The sequence below is a fragment of the Physeter macrocephalus genome, chromosome 20 (genome assembly GCF_002837175.3).
Source record: "Physeter macrocephalus isolate SW-GA chromosome 20, ASM283717v5, whole genome shotgun sequence".
In the NCBI taxonomy this organism is placed as follows: Eukaryota; Metazoa; Chordata; class Mammalia; order Artiodactyla; family Physeteridae; genus Physeter; species Physeter macrocephalus.
The window spans coordinates 26,316,675-26,335,017 of NC_041233.1; the positions used below are offsets into that span (position 1 = coordinate 26,316,675).

At 42.6% G+C, this 18,343-nt stretch overlaps 2 protein-coding genes across 4 annotated transcripts in view; one reads left to right on the forward strand and one right to left on the reverse strand.

Moving 5' to 3' along the window:
- On the reverse strand, positions 1–2,572 carry DUSP13A (dual specificity phosphatase 13A). Of its 2 annotated transcripts, XR_003677614.2 has the most exons (4): positions 2,375–2,572; positions 1,380–1,597; positions 972–1,100; positions 26–114 (listed from the first exon to the last, which is right to left on the reverse strand). XR_003677614.2 is itself a non-coding variant. In XM_024132137.3 (3 exons), exons 1-3 carry the CDS (start codon positions 2,521–2,523, stop codon positions 88–90), a joined length of 390 nt encoding a protein of 129 aa, XP_023987905.1. In that variant the 5' UTR covers positions 2,524–2,571; the 3' UTR covers positions 1–87. The 2 variants fall into 2 exon arrangements, 1 of the variants encoding a protein (XP_023987905.1); XM_024132137.3 differs by lacking the exon at positions 972–1,100 and having other exon boundaries at positions 1–110; positions 2,375–2,571.
- A 1,646-nt stretch (positions 2,573–4,218) lies between these two features.
- SAMD8 (sterile alpha motif domain containing 8) overlaps positions 4,219–18,343 on the forward strand; it is a 43,833-nt gene continuing 29,708 nt past the window's right edge. Inside the window, exon 1 of one of the 2 annotated variants that reach the window (XM_007102210.3) lies at positions 4,219–4,429. In XM_007102210.3, coding sequence (XP_007102272.1) covers positions 4,256–4,429 — 174 coding nt within the window. In that variant the 5' untranslated portion in view covers positions 4,219–4,255. The remainder of the gene's footprint in view (positions 4,430–18,343) is intronic. The other variant, XM_007102211.3, reaches the window with a different exon arrangement.

Sequence of the window (18,343 nt, forward strand, 5' to 3'; positions counted from 1 at the left end):
GCCTCACGGTGATCACTGCCTGGCGCAGGGACAGCTGCTGGCGCAGCATGAGGTAGGCCAGGACCAGCGTGGCAGAGCGACTCACCCCTACCACGCAGTGCACCAGGACCCTGGCTGAGGAAGACATCCTGCTGAAAGACACTTGCCCACCCACCAGCCCACCCAGGGGCTGAGGTGGGGACCCAAGTTCCCTTCCCTCCTCTGCCCTGGGTATATTCCGTGACCCTGAGTAAATCATTCAGCGTGTATGGGCCTCCATTTCCTGCTCTGTCAAATGGGCACACCGGCACCTATTATGCCTACCCTTGGGATGGGGTCCACACTCCCCAACGTGGCTCACAGGACCCTCTGTGAGCTGGCCCCTGCTGACCCTGCAGCCTCACCTCAGGCTGTCCCCCCCAAGACCCTCAGCTCTAGGAACACTGGGTAACTTTCAGTTCCTTGAAGCTGTCATGGTCCCTGGCCTCCAGCCTTACCACATGCTATTTTAACTACCTGTAAAAGTTTTCCCCTTCTCTTGGTCTGACTAACATCTACTACTCATTTGTCAGGTTTTGGCTGAGACATGGCTTCCTGACCACTCATGGTATCACTTGAATGACAGAGCAGCTCGTCCTTTTTGCAGGTGGCCCAGTGAATACTGTTGTAGAGGGAAGTCCCCCCACCTCCCTTTGCTCTTCACAATTGCCCACTCATCTGAGTAGCGCTCGTAATACTTCACAGTTGGACTGTCTTTCCACCAGGGGCCCTGCCTTGCCTAAGTGTGGATTCCCAGTATCTAGCTCTGTGGCTGGCACAGAGAAGATAATAGTTGGTGAATGAATGGTGAAGAAAAATGAATGTCAGAGTGCCTTGGATTGAACAGTGCTGTGAGCCATAGTCTTGTCTTTCCCATGACACAGAGGAGAAACTGAAGTCCAGAGAAGACACTGGCTCACCCAGGGTCAGGTGGCAAGGGGCATGGCTCTCACCCAGGATGAACACGAAGCAGCTTCCCCAGGATCCTTTGTTGTACCCCTGGTATTAGAAGATTTTTTCCATTCGAAAATACTTTGGGACAGAAGCCAGACATCTAGGTACCAGATGGCAATGTCCCAAGGCTGAGTGATACAGAAAGAACTGTTTTGTTGTTTGGGAGACCTGGCTTCTAGCCCCAGGGCTGCTCCTAACTCGTGGCATGACCTTGTATTCTAGGCCTCAGTTTCCCTATCTGTGAAGCGATGCTGTTGGATAAAGTGCTGGAACACTGAGCAGAGAGTTTTAAAAACCTGATGGCCCTTTAAAAACTAGGGGTGTGAGGACACTGATGTTTAAGGGGAAACTGGACATCCCCCCATGACTGAGCAGGATGCGATATGGGTTCAGACCCCAAGTCTTACCCCCAGGTGTGCTGAGGGCACGGTGGATGAAGTCAGCTGCAGAGGAGAAGTAGGCACTGATGTCGAACTCAGGGAGGTCGTGGGCTGGCACCCCCAGGTAGCTCACAGTGCTGCCGTAGAAGTCAGGGCTTCCCTGACAGTAGAGGCCCCCATGGGCAGCATTCAGCACGTGGGTGATGCCCAGCTTCCATAGCTCAAAGCGGTTATTTGCCGTGGCCCTGGGGAGGGGAGGAAGGGGAGCAATGAGGTCCAGGAAGGCTTTGTCTGGACCCCTGCTTCAGAGCGATGACTCCATTAGGGTCCAAAAGGAGCCAGAAGGAACCCATGGGGTCTGTGGCTTACAGCCCCACCATAGGAGCTTTCTGGTAGGGGACCTGGTGGTAAAGGGATTTAGCTTTAGCCTCTCCTTGCTTCCTGAGGCAATCCACCCCTGCCTTGGCCAGGATAGGAAGGAAAAGGATTGCTTCAGCCCTGGGACCCAGCTGCACCTCCCTTCTTGCCCCATGCCCTACCATGCACATCTGGCCTCTCCTGGCCACTACCTCATACCTGCTTCTAATCTGCAAATATTTAAAGGTGACACCTCCCCTGATTCACCTTCAGTCAGCCTTCCTCACCCACTCTGTGTCCAGAGGAGGGAGGCTGGAACCGGAAAGGCGAGCTCTCTGTCCACCTCATCTCATACCCCAGATCACCATTCCCCAGTCCTTTGCCCCCCAGACCCTCCAGTTGTTCTGGATGTGCCAGAAGACTCCGGGAACCTCTGGGAGCTCCCTTCTTTCAGGCAGGCAAAGTCTCTGCTCCCCCTGGTGGCTGCACCTGCTCACTGCACTGTCCCCAGTACAGAGGGGTCCTAGAGAAAGTCTCTGGCCTGGGAAGCTCAGAGAAGAACTATTGCCCTTGTACCACCCCACCCCCATCTCTGGTGAAGATACCAGGAACTGTCGTCTCTCCTTGTCTCCACCCCTTTATCCCTTCAGTCAGCTACCACTCACGCATCTCCTATGTAAAGGTTGGGCCAAACTTCGTCCACGCGGCTGGAAGAAAACTTCCCTGCCCTCAGGAGCTCCTCCAGTTCCAGGACACTGGGGCAAGGTGTGGCTTCGGCATCTCCCCTCAGCTGTGGGAGCGAGGCCTCCGCCATGGGCCAGCCCACCTGCCCCTCTGTCTCTGCGGTCTCTCCTCTCTGCCTCTCCAGTGTCATTCCTTTCCTAGAGATTGGCAGGGACAGGTGAGACAGCAGCAAGTGACTCAGCAAGTCACAGGGGCCTCTAGAGAGAACAGGACGTTTTCTTCCCCAAGCCACCCCCTAACCCCAAATTCCATGACAACATGGAATCAGACGTACCTCTGCAAGTCACCTCTCAGCCTCAGTTTCTTCACCTCTAAAGTAAGGAGAATTGTGAGGATTAAATGAAACAAAGGATATTCTGCATCTAACACATAATAGATGTTTAATAGATTTAGACTCCTGTGTAAGGCTATTTGGTTCTGAGGACTGAGTTAAAGTAGAGATCTGGGGTGCAGAGGAGGTGGTTGCCTCCAAGGATTCGTGATAGGAAAAGTTCTTCAGGCCTGGGTCACAAACTAAGTGGGAACTGTATGGCTATTGGATGAGCTTCTGGATTATGGGGCTCAGAGAAGGGTTCCTGAGTTGTAGAGTCGGAGAAAAGTGGCAAGGAGTCATGGAGGACCTCATCTAAAGGGTGCCCACAGGGTTTATGGGGGAAGGTTTGAACAGTGGTTCTGTTATGAAAATGGCTGATTTCTCAAAAGAGAAGGCTAAAATGGGCCACATATGTCAAGGCGGGGAGAAGGGAGATGAAAGTTCCCCTAGACTTTCTGAAGAACCAAAGGGCTGTCATCAGAAATATTTTGGGGGGTGGGGAGGGAGAGTCCTCTGCCTATCAGGGCTTTTGTCTCCACAACAGAAACAGAGAAAGGTCGGTATCTGTCCTTCTGCCAGAGCTAGTTATGGGATGAAGAAGTGAGGTGTCTTGCCGACTCTCAGATGACTTCATGAAGGCTTGATCCGGGGCATGAGCTGCAGTGGGGAGGCTCCCAGCTGCCCCTGGCTTTGAGTCTGGCTCGAGGGTAAAGGCCACACCAGGGCATTCCATGGTAGCAGTTTGCACTCATGTCCACCCCAGAACCTATCCCCACCCCCATCAGAGCCACTGAAGTCTGCCTTGCACCGCCTGGGAAACCAAGGCCAAGAAGGGGCTGGAACCCAGGTCGCAGGTGGTTTTGGACTTGGTTTACTCCAATGCTAGGCCTGGGCTGGGGGCTTCCCTCAGGGTGGGGCAGTATAGTAAAGTGAGAAGAGCATAGGTTCTGAAGTCAGGCAGATTTGAGTAGAACACTGGCTTTGGCACATATTAACTGCCCAACCTCAGGCAAGTTTCTTGGCCCTTCTGTGTTGTAATACTCTGTAGTGGTGGCACAAGGATTAAGTGAGATATTTATATGGCATTTGGCATAGGGACTCTCAGAGAATAAAGGGGCAATAAATGGTAACAATGATTGGAGGTTGTCTATTGGAGAGGAGCTGGCTCCCTCCAAAGGAATTAGGATAACCTCCTCTAGCCCCCAAACACTATTTGCTACTCCTATAGGCCCCGCCCCATCTCTGCTAGCCCCTCATCTTCTCACACTTAGGCTTTGGGCCTGACGCATGCGCTCTCAGGTTTCCTTGCTGCGGTTTCTAGTCTCCGTTCTCCCCTCGCGCCCATCTTGAGCCCCGCGTCCCTTCCGGTTTTGGCCCCGCCCCCGCCCTAGGGCTCCGCCTCCCGCCGGTCGGGCCCCGCCTCCCGAAGCAGTTCCGGTTCGGATTCGAGCGGCTGCCGGCGCGGCTGACACTAGGGCCGGCTGGGGCAATGCCTGCACGCAGCCGCCACCGCCCCAGGGTCCACTTCGGCTCTCCTACCCGGGCTCCGCCGCCGCTTCTTGAGGCGTCTCACTTCGGCGAGGCTCGGAGGGCGCCGGGTTCCGACAGCTGCTCAGACGCCGACTCGGAGGTGGGTCTGGGGAGCCCGACTCGGACCGCGGAGGTGAGCAGGAGCTGAGGCGGGGAAGAGGGGGTTTGGGAGGCGCCTGCAGCCAAGGGTGAGGGGAGAGTCGGGGATGGAGCCGGGGGCTGCCACGGACAGGGATCCGGAGGGGCCCCGGGAGACCGTTGAGGGAGCGTGGATAGTCCCCTTTAGCACGGAATCTGAGGGAAATGGAGGTTGTTGAGCCCAGGGCCTGAGGGGCGTGACGATGGCCCGAGACAGAGGGGTAAGTAGAGGTCGAGGGGAGAGCGAGAGGGAGTGGGAGGCTGAGGGAGATGTGGCCTTGAAGAGGCAGGGGCTTGAAGGTTTTGGAAAGCCGGGTAGTGAGGCAAAAAGACCGAAGGGGTACCGCGGGAATATGGGACCGGGGGAAGAGATGCTCTGAGGTTTGGCACTGGGGGCGCGGAATCAGAGGAGCCGGACCAGGGTCGATGTTACCACCTGGCCAGAGAGAGGGAACCGGGGTGGGACTGACGAGATCGTTGACCAGAGTGGGTGGTGGTAATTAGGGGAAGGATTTAGGTTTGAAGAGGAAAGGGCTATCGGGTGGCAAGTCGTCTGGCTTTAAAGGCCAGAAAAAGAGAAATGGGGTCAAGAAAGAAAAGGAGCCCTTGGAGGCTCTAATTTAGGGCTTTGGCATTTTCACAGGTGTCTTTCAAAGCATGGAAGATCACTAGGGTAATATACTTGGGTTATGGGGCTTTCTCATTTGTGGACAGGGAATACTTTTAAGAATCTGGGGTGGGAGGGTTGATGTTAAACACTGATTTGCCCAAAGGACTAGGGGAAGTAGTGAAAAGGAAGTGATGTTTGGAAAAGATAGTGAAAGGAGTGATTCTGTAAATTAAGATAATCATTTGGCTTTCTTCTAACAGTAATAGTGTTTCTTTTTTTTTCTTGGTTTTTTTCTTAAATTTAAGTTTATATTAAGTACCAGACAAGTTTAGACAATCTTTTTTCAAAAAAAAAGATTTAATACATTACCTTTAAATTAAAAAAACTAAACTGGAAACAAGAATTTGGACACTTAGATTTTACAGATACTCGGTATCAACTGATTTCACTTTGGTAGCTTGAGTTGACACATATTGGCCACAGGGTAAAGATGTGGTCAATACGAGTGTCTGGGTTAAAAAGATACATAAAACTGTATGTGAAATCACCACAGTCCAGGAGGCTACCAGATGTTCCTCTCACCTGTAACTCCAGAATTGGAGTTGTGTCTTGAAAATTGGAAGGAGGGTACCTTGACAGATTTGCAGAACCAATGCTTTGCAGATATTGTATGAATAATACTTTTAGTAGAGTTATCTAGAAGAATAAGAATAGAGGATGCTTGTAGTTGTCAGTTAACAGCACTGGGATAGGTGGGTACACAGATGCCTTTTATAGAAGACATCGTACCAAAACCATAATTATGCCAGAAAAATAATGATTGCAGTATTTATACTCTCTTTAGTTGAAATAGGTTAATTTTCTTTTGTAATTGTTAAATTATAGCATCTCTTTGTGAAGTGTTGACTTTAGCCACGTCTCATATGTTGTTTTACTTTTACAACCTTTTATCCTGTTACAGGTTTGCAAAGTTGTTGGCATTTCAAAACAAACTTTTAATCAAGTATTTCTAGTCTAAATGGGTATCCAACAGTTTAATCTTCATGAGATGATAATTTACTGATTGCAGCAAGCTGTTAAATTAGTTTATGTGTATTGACTATATGTCATATCTTCAAATGCTTAGTAGACTAATAATTATTTCTTCAAAGGAGAGATGAATTCTTAACTTTGCTTTTAGCTGTTGTTAAAAGATTAACTCCTTTTTCTTTAAATTAATACAAACAGTCTTTAGTTGAAGAAGTATATATAGTATTACTGTTGTTTATTTATGTTTGTTTACCCTCACTAGACTGAGATTCTCTAGAGACCTTGTCTTCATACTTAGCTCTAAATAAAAGTCTTGGCATGTAAAAATTTGCTGAACTGAACCGAAATATAAGAAATCTCTATTAAGGTTACATCTTAATGTTACTGCAAAATTAAAGAAACTGTTACATGAATTTGTACAGTTAATACATTAGCATCCCTAATAGTTTGTCTTTGTTTTGCCTTGACAGTTTTCACAGCCACTTAGTTGTAAATAAAATCAGTTTTATGGTAGAGCAGTTTCTCTAAGTCAAGAAAACCTATATTACTCCAGAAGACATTGTGACTGCTGTGGCAGAACATGCAGATATATTTAGATAATCACTTTTGATTTCAGTAGCATCATCGCCATTCTGCAAAGACTCTTTACTTTGCACAACTACTTGTAAACATTTTTATTTTGTTAATCACTAAGATCTTCAATGCTTTTTCAAAACTTTGCCATAGCTGACTTAGAGACATTTTCATGACTTTTCTGAAAAATGAAATTTGAACATTGTTTTTGGGAAAATGTTGAATCACAGATGTTCTAATGAATAGCATCATTATTATTTTATCTTATAAGAATGACCATATTAACTAGTTATTCTTTCAAAACTCTTACCTCCAGGCCTGATATAATATTATGGTGTTAATAGTAGGATGTACCTAGCACAGCCATTAATCATAACAGTGATTCTTACTTTAGGTCTTATGATTCTCTTGGCTTGGAGAAATCAGGAGGTTAACTAAAAATTAGAGGAGCATGGGCCAGGCACCCTTTGAGAACAATTCAGTGTTTACATGCTGCCTTTGTCACTGGTAATTTGCCATTTGAATATGTGGATATCCACCATCATCAGTGGATCTTAACCTAGCTGAGTCTAGACTTCAAGCTTCCATATTTGAAATGTTTTGTTACTTCACTAAATGCTGGGCCCTACTAGTAATAAAATCACCTCACTGCAGAATGTAACATAATATGAGTCTATCTTGGCTTTTGTTTAGGATGGTAGAAACTAGGAAAACTTGGTCATAATAGTTTCAGCACGGTGTTTCACCGTTAAACAGTGTTTTATGTTATGTACCTTAGAAGAATGTTGTGGAGGCAGAGACCTATGTTTGTATTTGTCTTGAATATTTATTGTGGGCTTAGTGTAGCTTTTGAATTGTGGCTGAGGACAAGAGATTTATTTATTTATTTATTTATTTATTTATTTATTTATTTAATGCTCTGAGATTTGGCACTGGGGGTGAGGAATTTTTATTTATTTATTTCATTTTTGGCTGCATTGGGTCTTTGTTGCTGCGCTCAGGCTTTCTCTAGTTGTGGTGAGCGGGGGCTACTCTTCATTGCAGTGTGAGGGCTTCTCATCACAGTGGCTGCGCTTGTTGTGGAGCACGGGCTCTAGGTGCATGGGCTTCAGTAGTTGTGGCTCACGGGCTCTAGAGCGCAGGCTCAGTAGTTGTGGCACACGGGTTTAGTTGCTCTGCGACATATGGGATCTTCCCGGACCAGGGCTCTAACCCGTGTCCTCTGCGTTGGCAGGCAGATTCTTAACCACTGCACCACCAGGGAAGCCCTATATCTATTATCTTGACCCTTTTTTCTGTTCTCTTAAAGTTCTTGACAGGTAAGAAATTCTAGTAGGAGGTGAGAACCATGAATTCTGCTAATTTAGGGTCTTCCTGTAAGTTAAACTGTGTCACTGAATTATTGGAAATGCCTGCAAATTGGCTTTAGTGTGGAACTTTGAGACTACCTTAAATCTATGTCAGTTTCATCAATACAACATTGGTGTGAAAGTCAGAGATTGCCAGACCATACATTAAATTTTGGGGCCAAATCCAGTATATTTGCACAATATTGTAATGGAGTTTGAAGTCTTGAGCAAGTTTCTCATTTTCTATTATGTTGATTTGATTTGGGGGTGTAGCATATTTAAAAATGAAGATTTTTACCAGTCAATCTGTCAGACCACTACTAGCCTGCCCAAATATTATTTTAATGATTAGAATAAAAATTTGAATTTTATATACTTGGCTTCTTTACTTGTGTGCTCTGGCATTTTGCCAGGTTAAGGATTTTTCATCAAACTTACCACTAAATTTTGACCATTGTGTAAAAACTTTTACTACAACTGCAGATATAACCTGCACAGTGTTGTCTGTTAGATTGTTATTCATTGAACTGAGACAGTTCTGAATGTGGTAGAGAATTAGGTACAACCAAATAGTGGAAGTCTTAGTTTAAAGGCAAGTTGGAGTCAGAAAAGGTTTGTGTTCTTTGGTATACATGACAACTTTTTAAAATAACGGTATATAAGAGTGCATGGTCTGTGCAGCAAAAGAAATGTCCCAAGGCTAAAGTGCAGCCAATAGAATGATAATGTAACTGAAGAAACAATTTATTTAAAATGTGCTACCCCAAATTCTGCTGCTTAGTGGGACATAGTAAAGCGGTAGAAGATCACTGCTAGAGTTTCAAAACTGGTAGGAAGTGGTTCTGGGTCTTTGAAACTGTTTTGTAATTATAGAAGATTCACAGATACTTGGAAACAGTGCTTACTAAGAAAAAGTAAACTACCTTTTGATAACTATAAAGGGAAAATAATAGTTTTTTGTTTGCTCAATGAAAAATTTTAATTTAGGTTTAAAAAATTTTAATGGGATTTTTAAAAAGCTTCATAGGGACTTCCGTGGTGGCGCAGTGGTTAAGAATCCACCTGCCAATGCCGGGGACATGGGTTCGAGCCCTGGTCTGGGAAGATCCTACATGCCACGGAGCAACTAAGCCCGTGTGCCACAACTACTGAGCCTGCGCTCTAGAGCCCATGAGCCACAACTACTGAGCCTGAGCACCGCAACTACTGAATCCCGTGCACCTAGAGCCCGTGCTCCGCAACAACAGAAGCCACCACAATGAGATGCCCACGCTCCACAACGAAGAGTAGCCCCCGCTCGCCACAACTGGAGAACGCCTGTGAGCACAGCAACCAAGATGCATCGCAGCCAAAAAGAAATAATTAATTAGTTAAAAATAAATAAATAACAAGTGTTGGTAAGGATGTGGAAAATTAGAACACTTGTGTGTTGCTCGTGGGAATGTAAAATGATGCGGCTGCTTTGAAAATGGCATGGTGATTCCTGAGAAAATTAAACAGAATTACCAAATGACCCAGCAATTCCACCTCTGGATATATATGCAAAAGAAGTGAAAGCAGGGACTTCCCTGGTGGTCCAGCGGTTCAGATTCTGCACTCCCAATGCAGGGGGCCCGGGTTCAATCCCTGGACAGGGAACTAGATCCCGCATGCTGCAACTAAGAGCCCGAATGCCACAACTAAGACCAGGCGCAGCCAGATAAATAAATAAATAAATAAATATTTTTAAAAAAATGAAAGCAGGACTTGAAAAGATATTTGTATACACCTATGTTTGTAGCAGCATTATTCACAGTAACTAAGAGTTAGAAGCAACCCAAGTGCCTACTGATGGATGAATGAATAAACAAAATCTGATATATACATAGAATGGAATATTATTTAGCCTTAAAAAGGAGGGAGGTTCTGATATATGCTACAACATGGATGAAGCTTGAAGATATTATGCAAAGGAAAATAAGGCAGACACAAAAGGACAAATATTGTAGGATTCCACTGTTGTATCTCGAATAGTCAAATTCATAGAGACAGAAGGTAGAATGGTGGTTGACAGGAGCACAGGGGAGGAGACAATGGGGAGTTATCGTTTAATGAATATGGAGTTTCCATTTGGAATGATGAAAAAGTTCTAAAAATGGATGGTGGTGATGATTGCACAATGTAAATGTACTTAATTCCACTGAACTGTACACTTAAAAATGGTTAAAATAGTAAATATTCAGTTATGTATAGTTTAACACACACACACACATACACACAAAGGACATATCATCATATCTGTGATGCAGGCATTAGAAAGCCAGTACTGCCACTCTACAACTGCAGCTGCTTCCTGACACAAAGTCAGTGACTAGAAACTGGAGAATTACTTGTACACTCACATACAGCCAACGTTTCAATAGTCTTTCTTGTGGATACCCAAAACTTCAGGAAAATGGCCCCTACTTCACTTTCTGCTTTCCTCTCATGTCAGAGCATCTAGTTGGCTGAACCTAATTCACGTTTAGAACCCTAGTTGCAAGGGATCCTGGGGGATAATTTTTACCTTTTTAACCTCTGTAGTACAAAAGACAACGAGAGGGAGATTGGAAAGGATCCTGAGTGCCAATTCATCATATTTGTCACAGGCACTGAGTCAATGGTGATTCATAGATGGTAATACTCCTTGTAGTAAAGTCATCATTTCCAATAGTTGGCCAGATTGTCCTGCAGCTGGTCAGTCACAAAGATAGGATAGGACAAAACAAATAGCTTCAGTGAGGCAGAATAGGGCAAAAGTTTGTTGATAGTTATTGTCTCCGTTTGCAGTTCTGGGCTGATTGTGCTTAGTTTGTTAAACCTAATATGCAATATTTGCAGTTTTAATATGGTAACTGAGTTTTAATAAGTAAATGAGTTATTTATATTATCGTGAAGATAATTTAATGCATATCACTCCATTGGTATGCATTAAAGGCTCATTGATTAAAGAACAGCCATGCTACTGTTAAGAAATACCAGATAAGCTGTTTTCATTGTATTAAGTATGGAGATAAGATCATGGGAAATATGCTGAGCTCTTTTGCTGTCAAGCTGCTGACATCTTTAATTAGTATGAATTAAATTTGGAGAGAAAAGAAATAAATTTTCTAGTAAATGAACAAGTTGATGTGCTGAAAATTGCATTTTTTAATAGTTTTCAAGGGACTTCCGTGGTGGCATAGTGGTTAGGACTCTGTGCTCCCAATGCAGGGGGCCTGGGTTCGATCCCTGGTCAGGGAGCTAGATCCCACATGCATGCTATAACTAAGGAGCCCACCTGCTGCAACTAAGGCCTGGTGCAACCAAATAAATAAATAAATAAAAAGAAATATGAAAAGAAATAGTTTTCAGAAATTTCTCACAGGAGTCCATCCAAAAGATAAGAAATGTTTTGTTCCACTCTGTACAGAACAGTCAGCTACTTTAGTTTATCTGTTATCTGTGAGTTGGAACTAAGTTTGAGTAATGCCTCTTGATGGTAAGATTCTGCATGAGTGGACTATTCTCTCAGTGCCTTGATAATAACATATTGACCTTTGATAACTAATTTCTTAATTGCTCATGATTTCAGAATAAACTTCTTTTAAATTTTATCTCAAATTGAAATGTTTCCTTTATGTACCAGTTAACATTTTGGACAAGTACCATGCTTTGCATGCAGTGCTTTTTGATGTGGATCAAACTTTAATGACGTAGCTAGGAGTTAGTGTCTAAATAATATGTCAGATTTTTTGATTCTATTCTACTTCTATAAATCTAACCCAAGGCACTGCAGTACTATTTGTAATAGTAATAAAATTGTGAACAGTTGCTGACAGTGGTGAAATGGACAAATTATTGTACAGCCATACAGTGGAATGTCCTTTTCAAAGGATAGTTTGATAACGTTAGACAGGACTCATGCAGTAATGTTAAGTAAAAATGATACAGAATTACCAATGGTATGATTTCTCTATAGAAATTTTCTCTGTAGAAAATTCTGTGGATGAAAGATAAATAAAAAATTACAAGCATTAGTTCTCTGGGGGGTAATTTTGAAATTATATTTTAAATGTTCTCAACAAATATGTATTGCTTCTATATATTTTTCTGTCTTTTTATTGTAGAAGTGCATTACTTTAAAAGATCCAAACAATGCAGAAATTTGTAGACTACAAACTGTAAAAGTCCTTCAGTCACCTACCTAGGCAAATGAAGCCCAGTTTATCAACTTGTTCTTTTATGGATTTTGCTTTTGTTGTCATATCTAAGAAATCTTTACCTAACCTAAGGTCAGAAAGATTTTCTCCTGTGTTTTCTTTTAGAAGTTTTCTAGTTTTAGATTTTACATTAGGTCTGTGATCCATTTCAAGTTAATTTTTTTTATGTGGTGAGAGGTATGGATTAATGTTTTTTGCATATGGATATTCATTTGTTCTAATATGATTTGATGGAAAGACTATCCTTTCTCCACTGAATTGCCTTTGCACGTCTGTAGAAAATCAGATATCCATATGTATGTAGGTCTGTTTCTGGATTCTCTATTCTGTTCCATTGATTTGTTTATGCCAGTACTACTTTGTCTTGATTACGGTAGTATGATAGAATTCTAAAATGACCTCCAGTGACCTTTGTATAGTGGGCAGGACCTGTGAGTCTGATTATCACTCTGTGATTATATTATATGGCACAGTTGACTAAGAAAGGGAAATTATCTTAGTGGACCTGACGTAATCAGCCAGCAAAGGACTGGGCTTTTCCTGGAGAAAGAGATTCTAAGTACAAGAGGGATTCAACAAAGAAAAAGCTGCTGGTTTTCAGAATAGGAGGAGGCCCTGAATGCCAGTGGCCACTAAATTTACGGTAATTTGTTACACAGCAGTAGAAAACAAACACTGTATATAAGTAAGTATTGTAATTAGCTATCTAATCTTATTCTTTTTCAAGGTTGTTTTGGTTATTCTGTGTCCTTTGCATTTCCATATCAACTACTGAAATAAGTTTATCAGTATCTATAAAAAAGTCTGTTGGGATTTTGATTGGGATTCCATGAAATACATAGATCAAATTTTGGAAGAATTGACGGATGTCAATGAAAAATTAACCAGTCGATCTAAGAAAGAAACGGAAAATTTTATCTGAGCCAATTGAGCACTGTAACCCAAGATCAGCACATCAGAAAGCTCTCAGAGCTGTTACACCAATAAGAAGTGTAGGCATAGTTATATAAGTTTTTTTGAGACAAAGGGCTGTACATTAAATGACGTTTTATTGACAGTTACTCCAGATCTAAAAGTCGTGTGGCCCCTTAGAAGATCAAGAAGGAATGTTATCTTTTTTATAAAAAATACATTTATTTTTTTGTTTATTTTTGACTGCGTTGGGTCTTCATTGCTGCATGCGGGCTTTCTTTAGTTGTGGCGAGCGGGGCTAGTCTTCGTTGCGATGCGTGGGCTTCTCATTGCAGTGGCTTCTCTTGTTGCGGAGCATGGGCTCTAGGTGCATGGGCTTCAGTGGCACATGGGCTCAGTAATTGTGGCTCGCGGGCTCTAGAGCGCAGGCTCAGTAGTTGTGGCGCACAGGCTTAGTTGCTCCGTGGCATGTGAGATCTTCCCGGACCAGGGCTCGAACCCGTGTCCCCTGCATTAGCAGGCAGATTCTTAACCACTGCACCACCAGGGAAGTCCTGGATATATTTTTGATAGGCTGATTGTTGGATAAGAGAAAGAGAGGTGACAAGGATGATTCAATTTACCAAGTTCAAAGGTGGATTCTTAACCACTGCGTCACCAGGGAAGTCCCAAGAAGGAATGTTATCTTTTAAGGAGTTGTCTTGCTGGTGCTAGGAGAATGTTGCTCTTTATGGCTGAGCAGGTATTTATGCCAACAGGGGAGGTTTGGTTGATGCGTAATACAGATACACAGTTCTCAGCAGTGGGGAGAGAGGGGGCCAAAGGGCAGAGAAAAAATTTTTATGTTTGAATTCTTCTTGTCTGGACATAAAATATGAATTTTATTTCACAGCATTTTTATTTTCTTAAAAATTTGAGAGGGCTTCCCTGATGGCGCAGTGGTTGCGCGTCCGCCTGCCGATGCAGGGGAACCGGGATCGCGCCCCGGTCTGGGAGGGTCCCACGTGCCGCGGAGCGGCTGGGCCCGTGAGCCATGGCCGCTGAGCCTGTGCGTCCGGAGCCTGTGCTCCGCAACGGGAGAGGCCACAACAGAGGGAGGCCCGCATACCACAAAAAAAAAAAAAAAAAAAAAAAAAGTAGTAGAAGAGCTGTGGAGACTAACTTATTAAAAAAAAAAAAAAAAATTTGAGTCTTTTGACCCACCCATGTCACTATTTATTTAGATCTTTAATTTCTCTTAGCAATGTTTTATAGTTTTTAGTGTACAGGTCTTTCCCATGTTTGGTCAGATTTATCCTTCGGCATTTTATATTTTTTGGTGCTATTGTAAATGGTATTATTTTGTAAATTTCAATTTTTTGATTGTTTATTTCTAGTATATAGAAATACAATTGATTTTTGTATGTTGATATTAAGCAATCTTGCTAAACTAAATTATTAGTTCTAGTAACTTGTGTTTGTGTGTATGTGTAGATTCCATTGAATTTTCCACATAGATTATCATATTGTCTGCAAATACAGTTTTGTTCCTTCCTTTCCAATCGTATGCCCTTTATTTCTTCTTCTTACCTTATTCTACTGGCTAGATTGCTCAGTGTTTTACCGAAATGGTGAGAGTAGACAGTCTTGCCTTGTTCCTGATATTAAGGGGAAAACCTTTAGCCTTTCATCATTAAGTGTGATGTTAACCTTAGGTTTTTTCAAAGATGTCCTTTATCAACTTGATGAAGTTTCTCTTTATTTCTCGTTTGCTGAGAGTTTTTCATCGGGAATGAATATTGGATTTTGCCAAATGCTTTTTTGTGTCTTTTGAGTTATTGTGTGATTTCCCTGTTTTAGCCTATGGTGAATTATTTTTATTTTCAAGTGTTAAACTAACTTTGCACTCCTGAGATAAACATCACTTGGTTATGTTGTATTATCCTTTTAAAATATTGTTGGATTTGATTTGCTAAGATATGTTTAAATTTTGTGCTTTCATGTTCATAAGGGCTATCAGGCTCTAGTTTTATTTTCTTGTGATGTCTTTGTCTGGTTTTGGTATCAGGGTACTACTGGCCTCATGGAATGAATTCAGAAATATTCCCTTCTCTTCTGGAAGAGTTTTATTTTAGTAGTCCTTTTCTCCCAACTTTTGTGCTATTGTTGACATATTTTACTTACATATTTACCCTTATATCTACCATTTTTGGTATTCATATTTTCAAATGATGGCATTTTTGTTCTGCCTGAAGGACTTCCTTTTCACATTTCTGGTAGCTCACGTCTGCTCGAGATGAAATTATTCAGCTCTTGTGTGTCTGAAAAAGTATTTGTTTTACCTTTGTTTTTGATCAACATTTTACCGGTCATAGAATTATAGGTTGATCATTTTTTTTCTCTCAGTGTTTTAAAGACATTGTTTCACTGTCTTCTAGTTTGCAATGTTTCCAGTGAGGAATCTGCTATCATTCTTATCTTTGTTCCTATGTGTATGATGTGCGTATCCTCTCTTTTTACTTTTAAGATTTTCTCATTGTCATTGATTTTGAGTAATTTGATTATGATATGGTGTGGTATAGTTGTTTTTGTTTGTTTGTTTTTTATTTATTTTTGGCTGCGTTGGGTCTTTGTTGCTGTGCGCGGGCCCTCTAGCTGTGGGAGAGGGGGCTACTCTTTGTTGTGGTCCACGTGCTTTTCGCTGCGGTGGCTTCTCTTGTTGCAGAGCACGGGCTCTAGGCGTGCGGGCTTCAGCAGTCGCGGCTCGTGGACTCAGTAGTTGTGGCTTGTGGGCTCTAGAGCGCAGGCTCAGTAGTTGTGGCGCACGGGCCTGGTTGCTCCGCGGCATGTGGGATCTTCCCGGACCAGGGCTCGAACCCGTGTCCCCTGCATTGGCAAGTGGATTCTTAACCACTGCACCGCCAGGGAAGCCCTGGTGTCGTATAGTTTTTTGTGTGTTTCTACTGTTTGGAGTTTATTGAGCTTTTTGATTTGTGTTTATAGTTTTCACCGAATTTTGAAAAATGTTAGCCATTGTTACTTAAGATATTTTTTTCTGTCCTCTCCTCTCTCTTTTGTTGTTTGGGGACTACAATTATGCATCTATTAAGTTGTTTGAAGTTGACCCACCTCTCACTGATATTCTTTTCATTTTCTTTTTTTTTTTTTTGCGGTACGCGGGCCTCTCGCTGTTGTGGCCTCTCCCGTTGCGGAGCACAGGCTCCGGACGCTCAGGCTCAGCGGCCATGGCTCACGGGCCTAGCCGCTCCGCGGCATGTGGGATCTTCCCGGACCAGGGCACGAACCCGTGTCCCCTGCATTGGCAGGTGGACTCTCAACCACTGCGCCACCAGGGAAGCCCTCATTTTTTTTTTTTTTTAATCATGGTAAAATATACATAACAAACTTATATTTTAACCATTTTTAAGTGCACAGTTTAGTGGCATTAAGTACGTTTACATTGTTGTGCAACCATCACCACCATCCATTTCCAGAACTGTTTCATTATCCCAAATGGAAACTTTGTACCCATTAAACAATAATGGGTATTTGTCTCCTACTGCACAGTCCCTGGAAACCAACATCTACTTTCTGTCTCTGTGAATTTGACTACCTCATCCAAGTGAATCATACAATATTTGTCCTTTTGTGTCTGGCTTATTTCACTTAGCACAATGTCTTCAAGATTCCTTTTAAAAGCTGAATAATATTATCTTCATTTTAAAAAATTCTGTTTTTCCTGTGTTTCATTTTGAATAATTCCTATTGTTATGTCTTCAAGTTTACTATACTTCTGCAATATCTGATCAGCTGTTAATCCCATCCAGTGTGGTTTTTATTACATATCTTGTAATTTCATCTCTAGAAATTTGAGTTGGATCTTTTTTATGTGTCTGTATCTCTATTTAACTTTTTGAACATATGTAATACAGTTATTATAACTATGTTAATTTCCTTGTCTGATAATTTTATTATCTGTGTCAGTTCTGGGTCAATTTCAATTGATTTTCTCCTCATTATAAATGAATTTTTCTACTTCTTTGCATGCCTGGTAATCTTTGGTTGGTTGCCAGACATTGTGATTTTACCTGTTGGATGCTGAATACTTTCTTATTCCTATTAATATTCTTCCGCTTTGTTGTGGAATGTAGTTAAATTACTTGAAAACAGTTTGATTCTTTTGGTTCTGCTTTTAAGATTTGTTTGGCTGGACCAGAGACATGTTTAGGTTTAGGGCAGGATTTCTCAATATTAGCACTATAACTCTTTGGGTCAGATAATTCTTTGTTGTGAGGGGCTGTCCTGTGCATTGTAGAGTGTTTTAACAGCATTCCTAGCCTCTAGTCTTTAGATGATCCCCTAGTTGTGACAACCAAAAATGTCTCCAGAAATTGCCAAATATTTTGGGGGGAGCAAATTGCCCTCAGTTGAGAACTACTGTTTTAGGGTTAATTTTTGCCTTACTACTATGGAAAGATCTTATTGTGTACTCTACCCAGTGCCCCATGAATCATGAGATTTTTTGTTTTTTTCCAGTCTGGTTGTTTATAGTAGGCACTTTTAGTGGTCTTGTGTGAATACTGGGCGTTATTGCCTCTAATCTTTCTGGGTGGTTCTTTTTTGAGTCTTGTTTGGTTTCCTCACATATATGTGCTGATCAGCATGCAGCTGCCTATTCAAGGGAGATCCTTTGCAAATCTCTGGAGTTCCATCTTAGTCTGCTTGGGCTGTTATAACAAAAATACCATAGGCTGGGCGGCTTAAACAACAAATCTATTTCTCACAGTTCTGGAGGCTGAGAAGTCCAAGATCAAAGTGCCAGCAGATTTGGTGTCTGTGAGGACCTGCTTCCTAGTTCATAGATGGTCATCTTCTAGTTGTGTCTTTACATGACAGAAGGGAAGAGAGAACTCTCTGGGGTGTCTCTTATAAAGGCATTAATTCCGTTCACGAGGGTTCTGCCTTCATGACCTAATCACCTCCTAATACTATCCTATTGGGGGTTAGAATTTCAACATGAATTTGGGGGGAATATAAACATTTAGTCCATAACAAGTTCTCTGTCTGTGTATCTTTCTCCTCTCTAGTATTCTATCCCAGGTACTCTAGCCACCTTGATTTCCCTAGGCTCTCAGTTCCATTGCAACTCACCAAGTCTGCTGGGCCTCACCCAGTTTATATCCTGTACCACTCATGGCTGGGGCAGTAGGGCTCACCTTGTTTCCTACTCTCAAGGA

Bases quoted from the DNA above. Each gene is read 5' to 3' on its own strand.
- DUSP13A (XM_024132137.3), bottom strand. From the start codon at position 2,523: ATGGCGGAGGCCTCGCTCCCACAGCTGAGGGGAGATGCCGAAGCCACA. The intron at 1,598-2,374 runs GTGAGTGGTAGC...TCCCCTCCCCAG, and splicing joins AACCTTTACATAGGAGATGC to GGCCACGGCAAATAACCGCT. The intron at 111-1,379 runs GTAAGACTTGGG...TTCCTCAGCCAG, and splicing joins TGCCCTCAGCACACCTGGGG to GGTCCTGGTGCACTGCGTGG.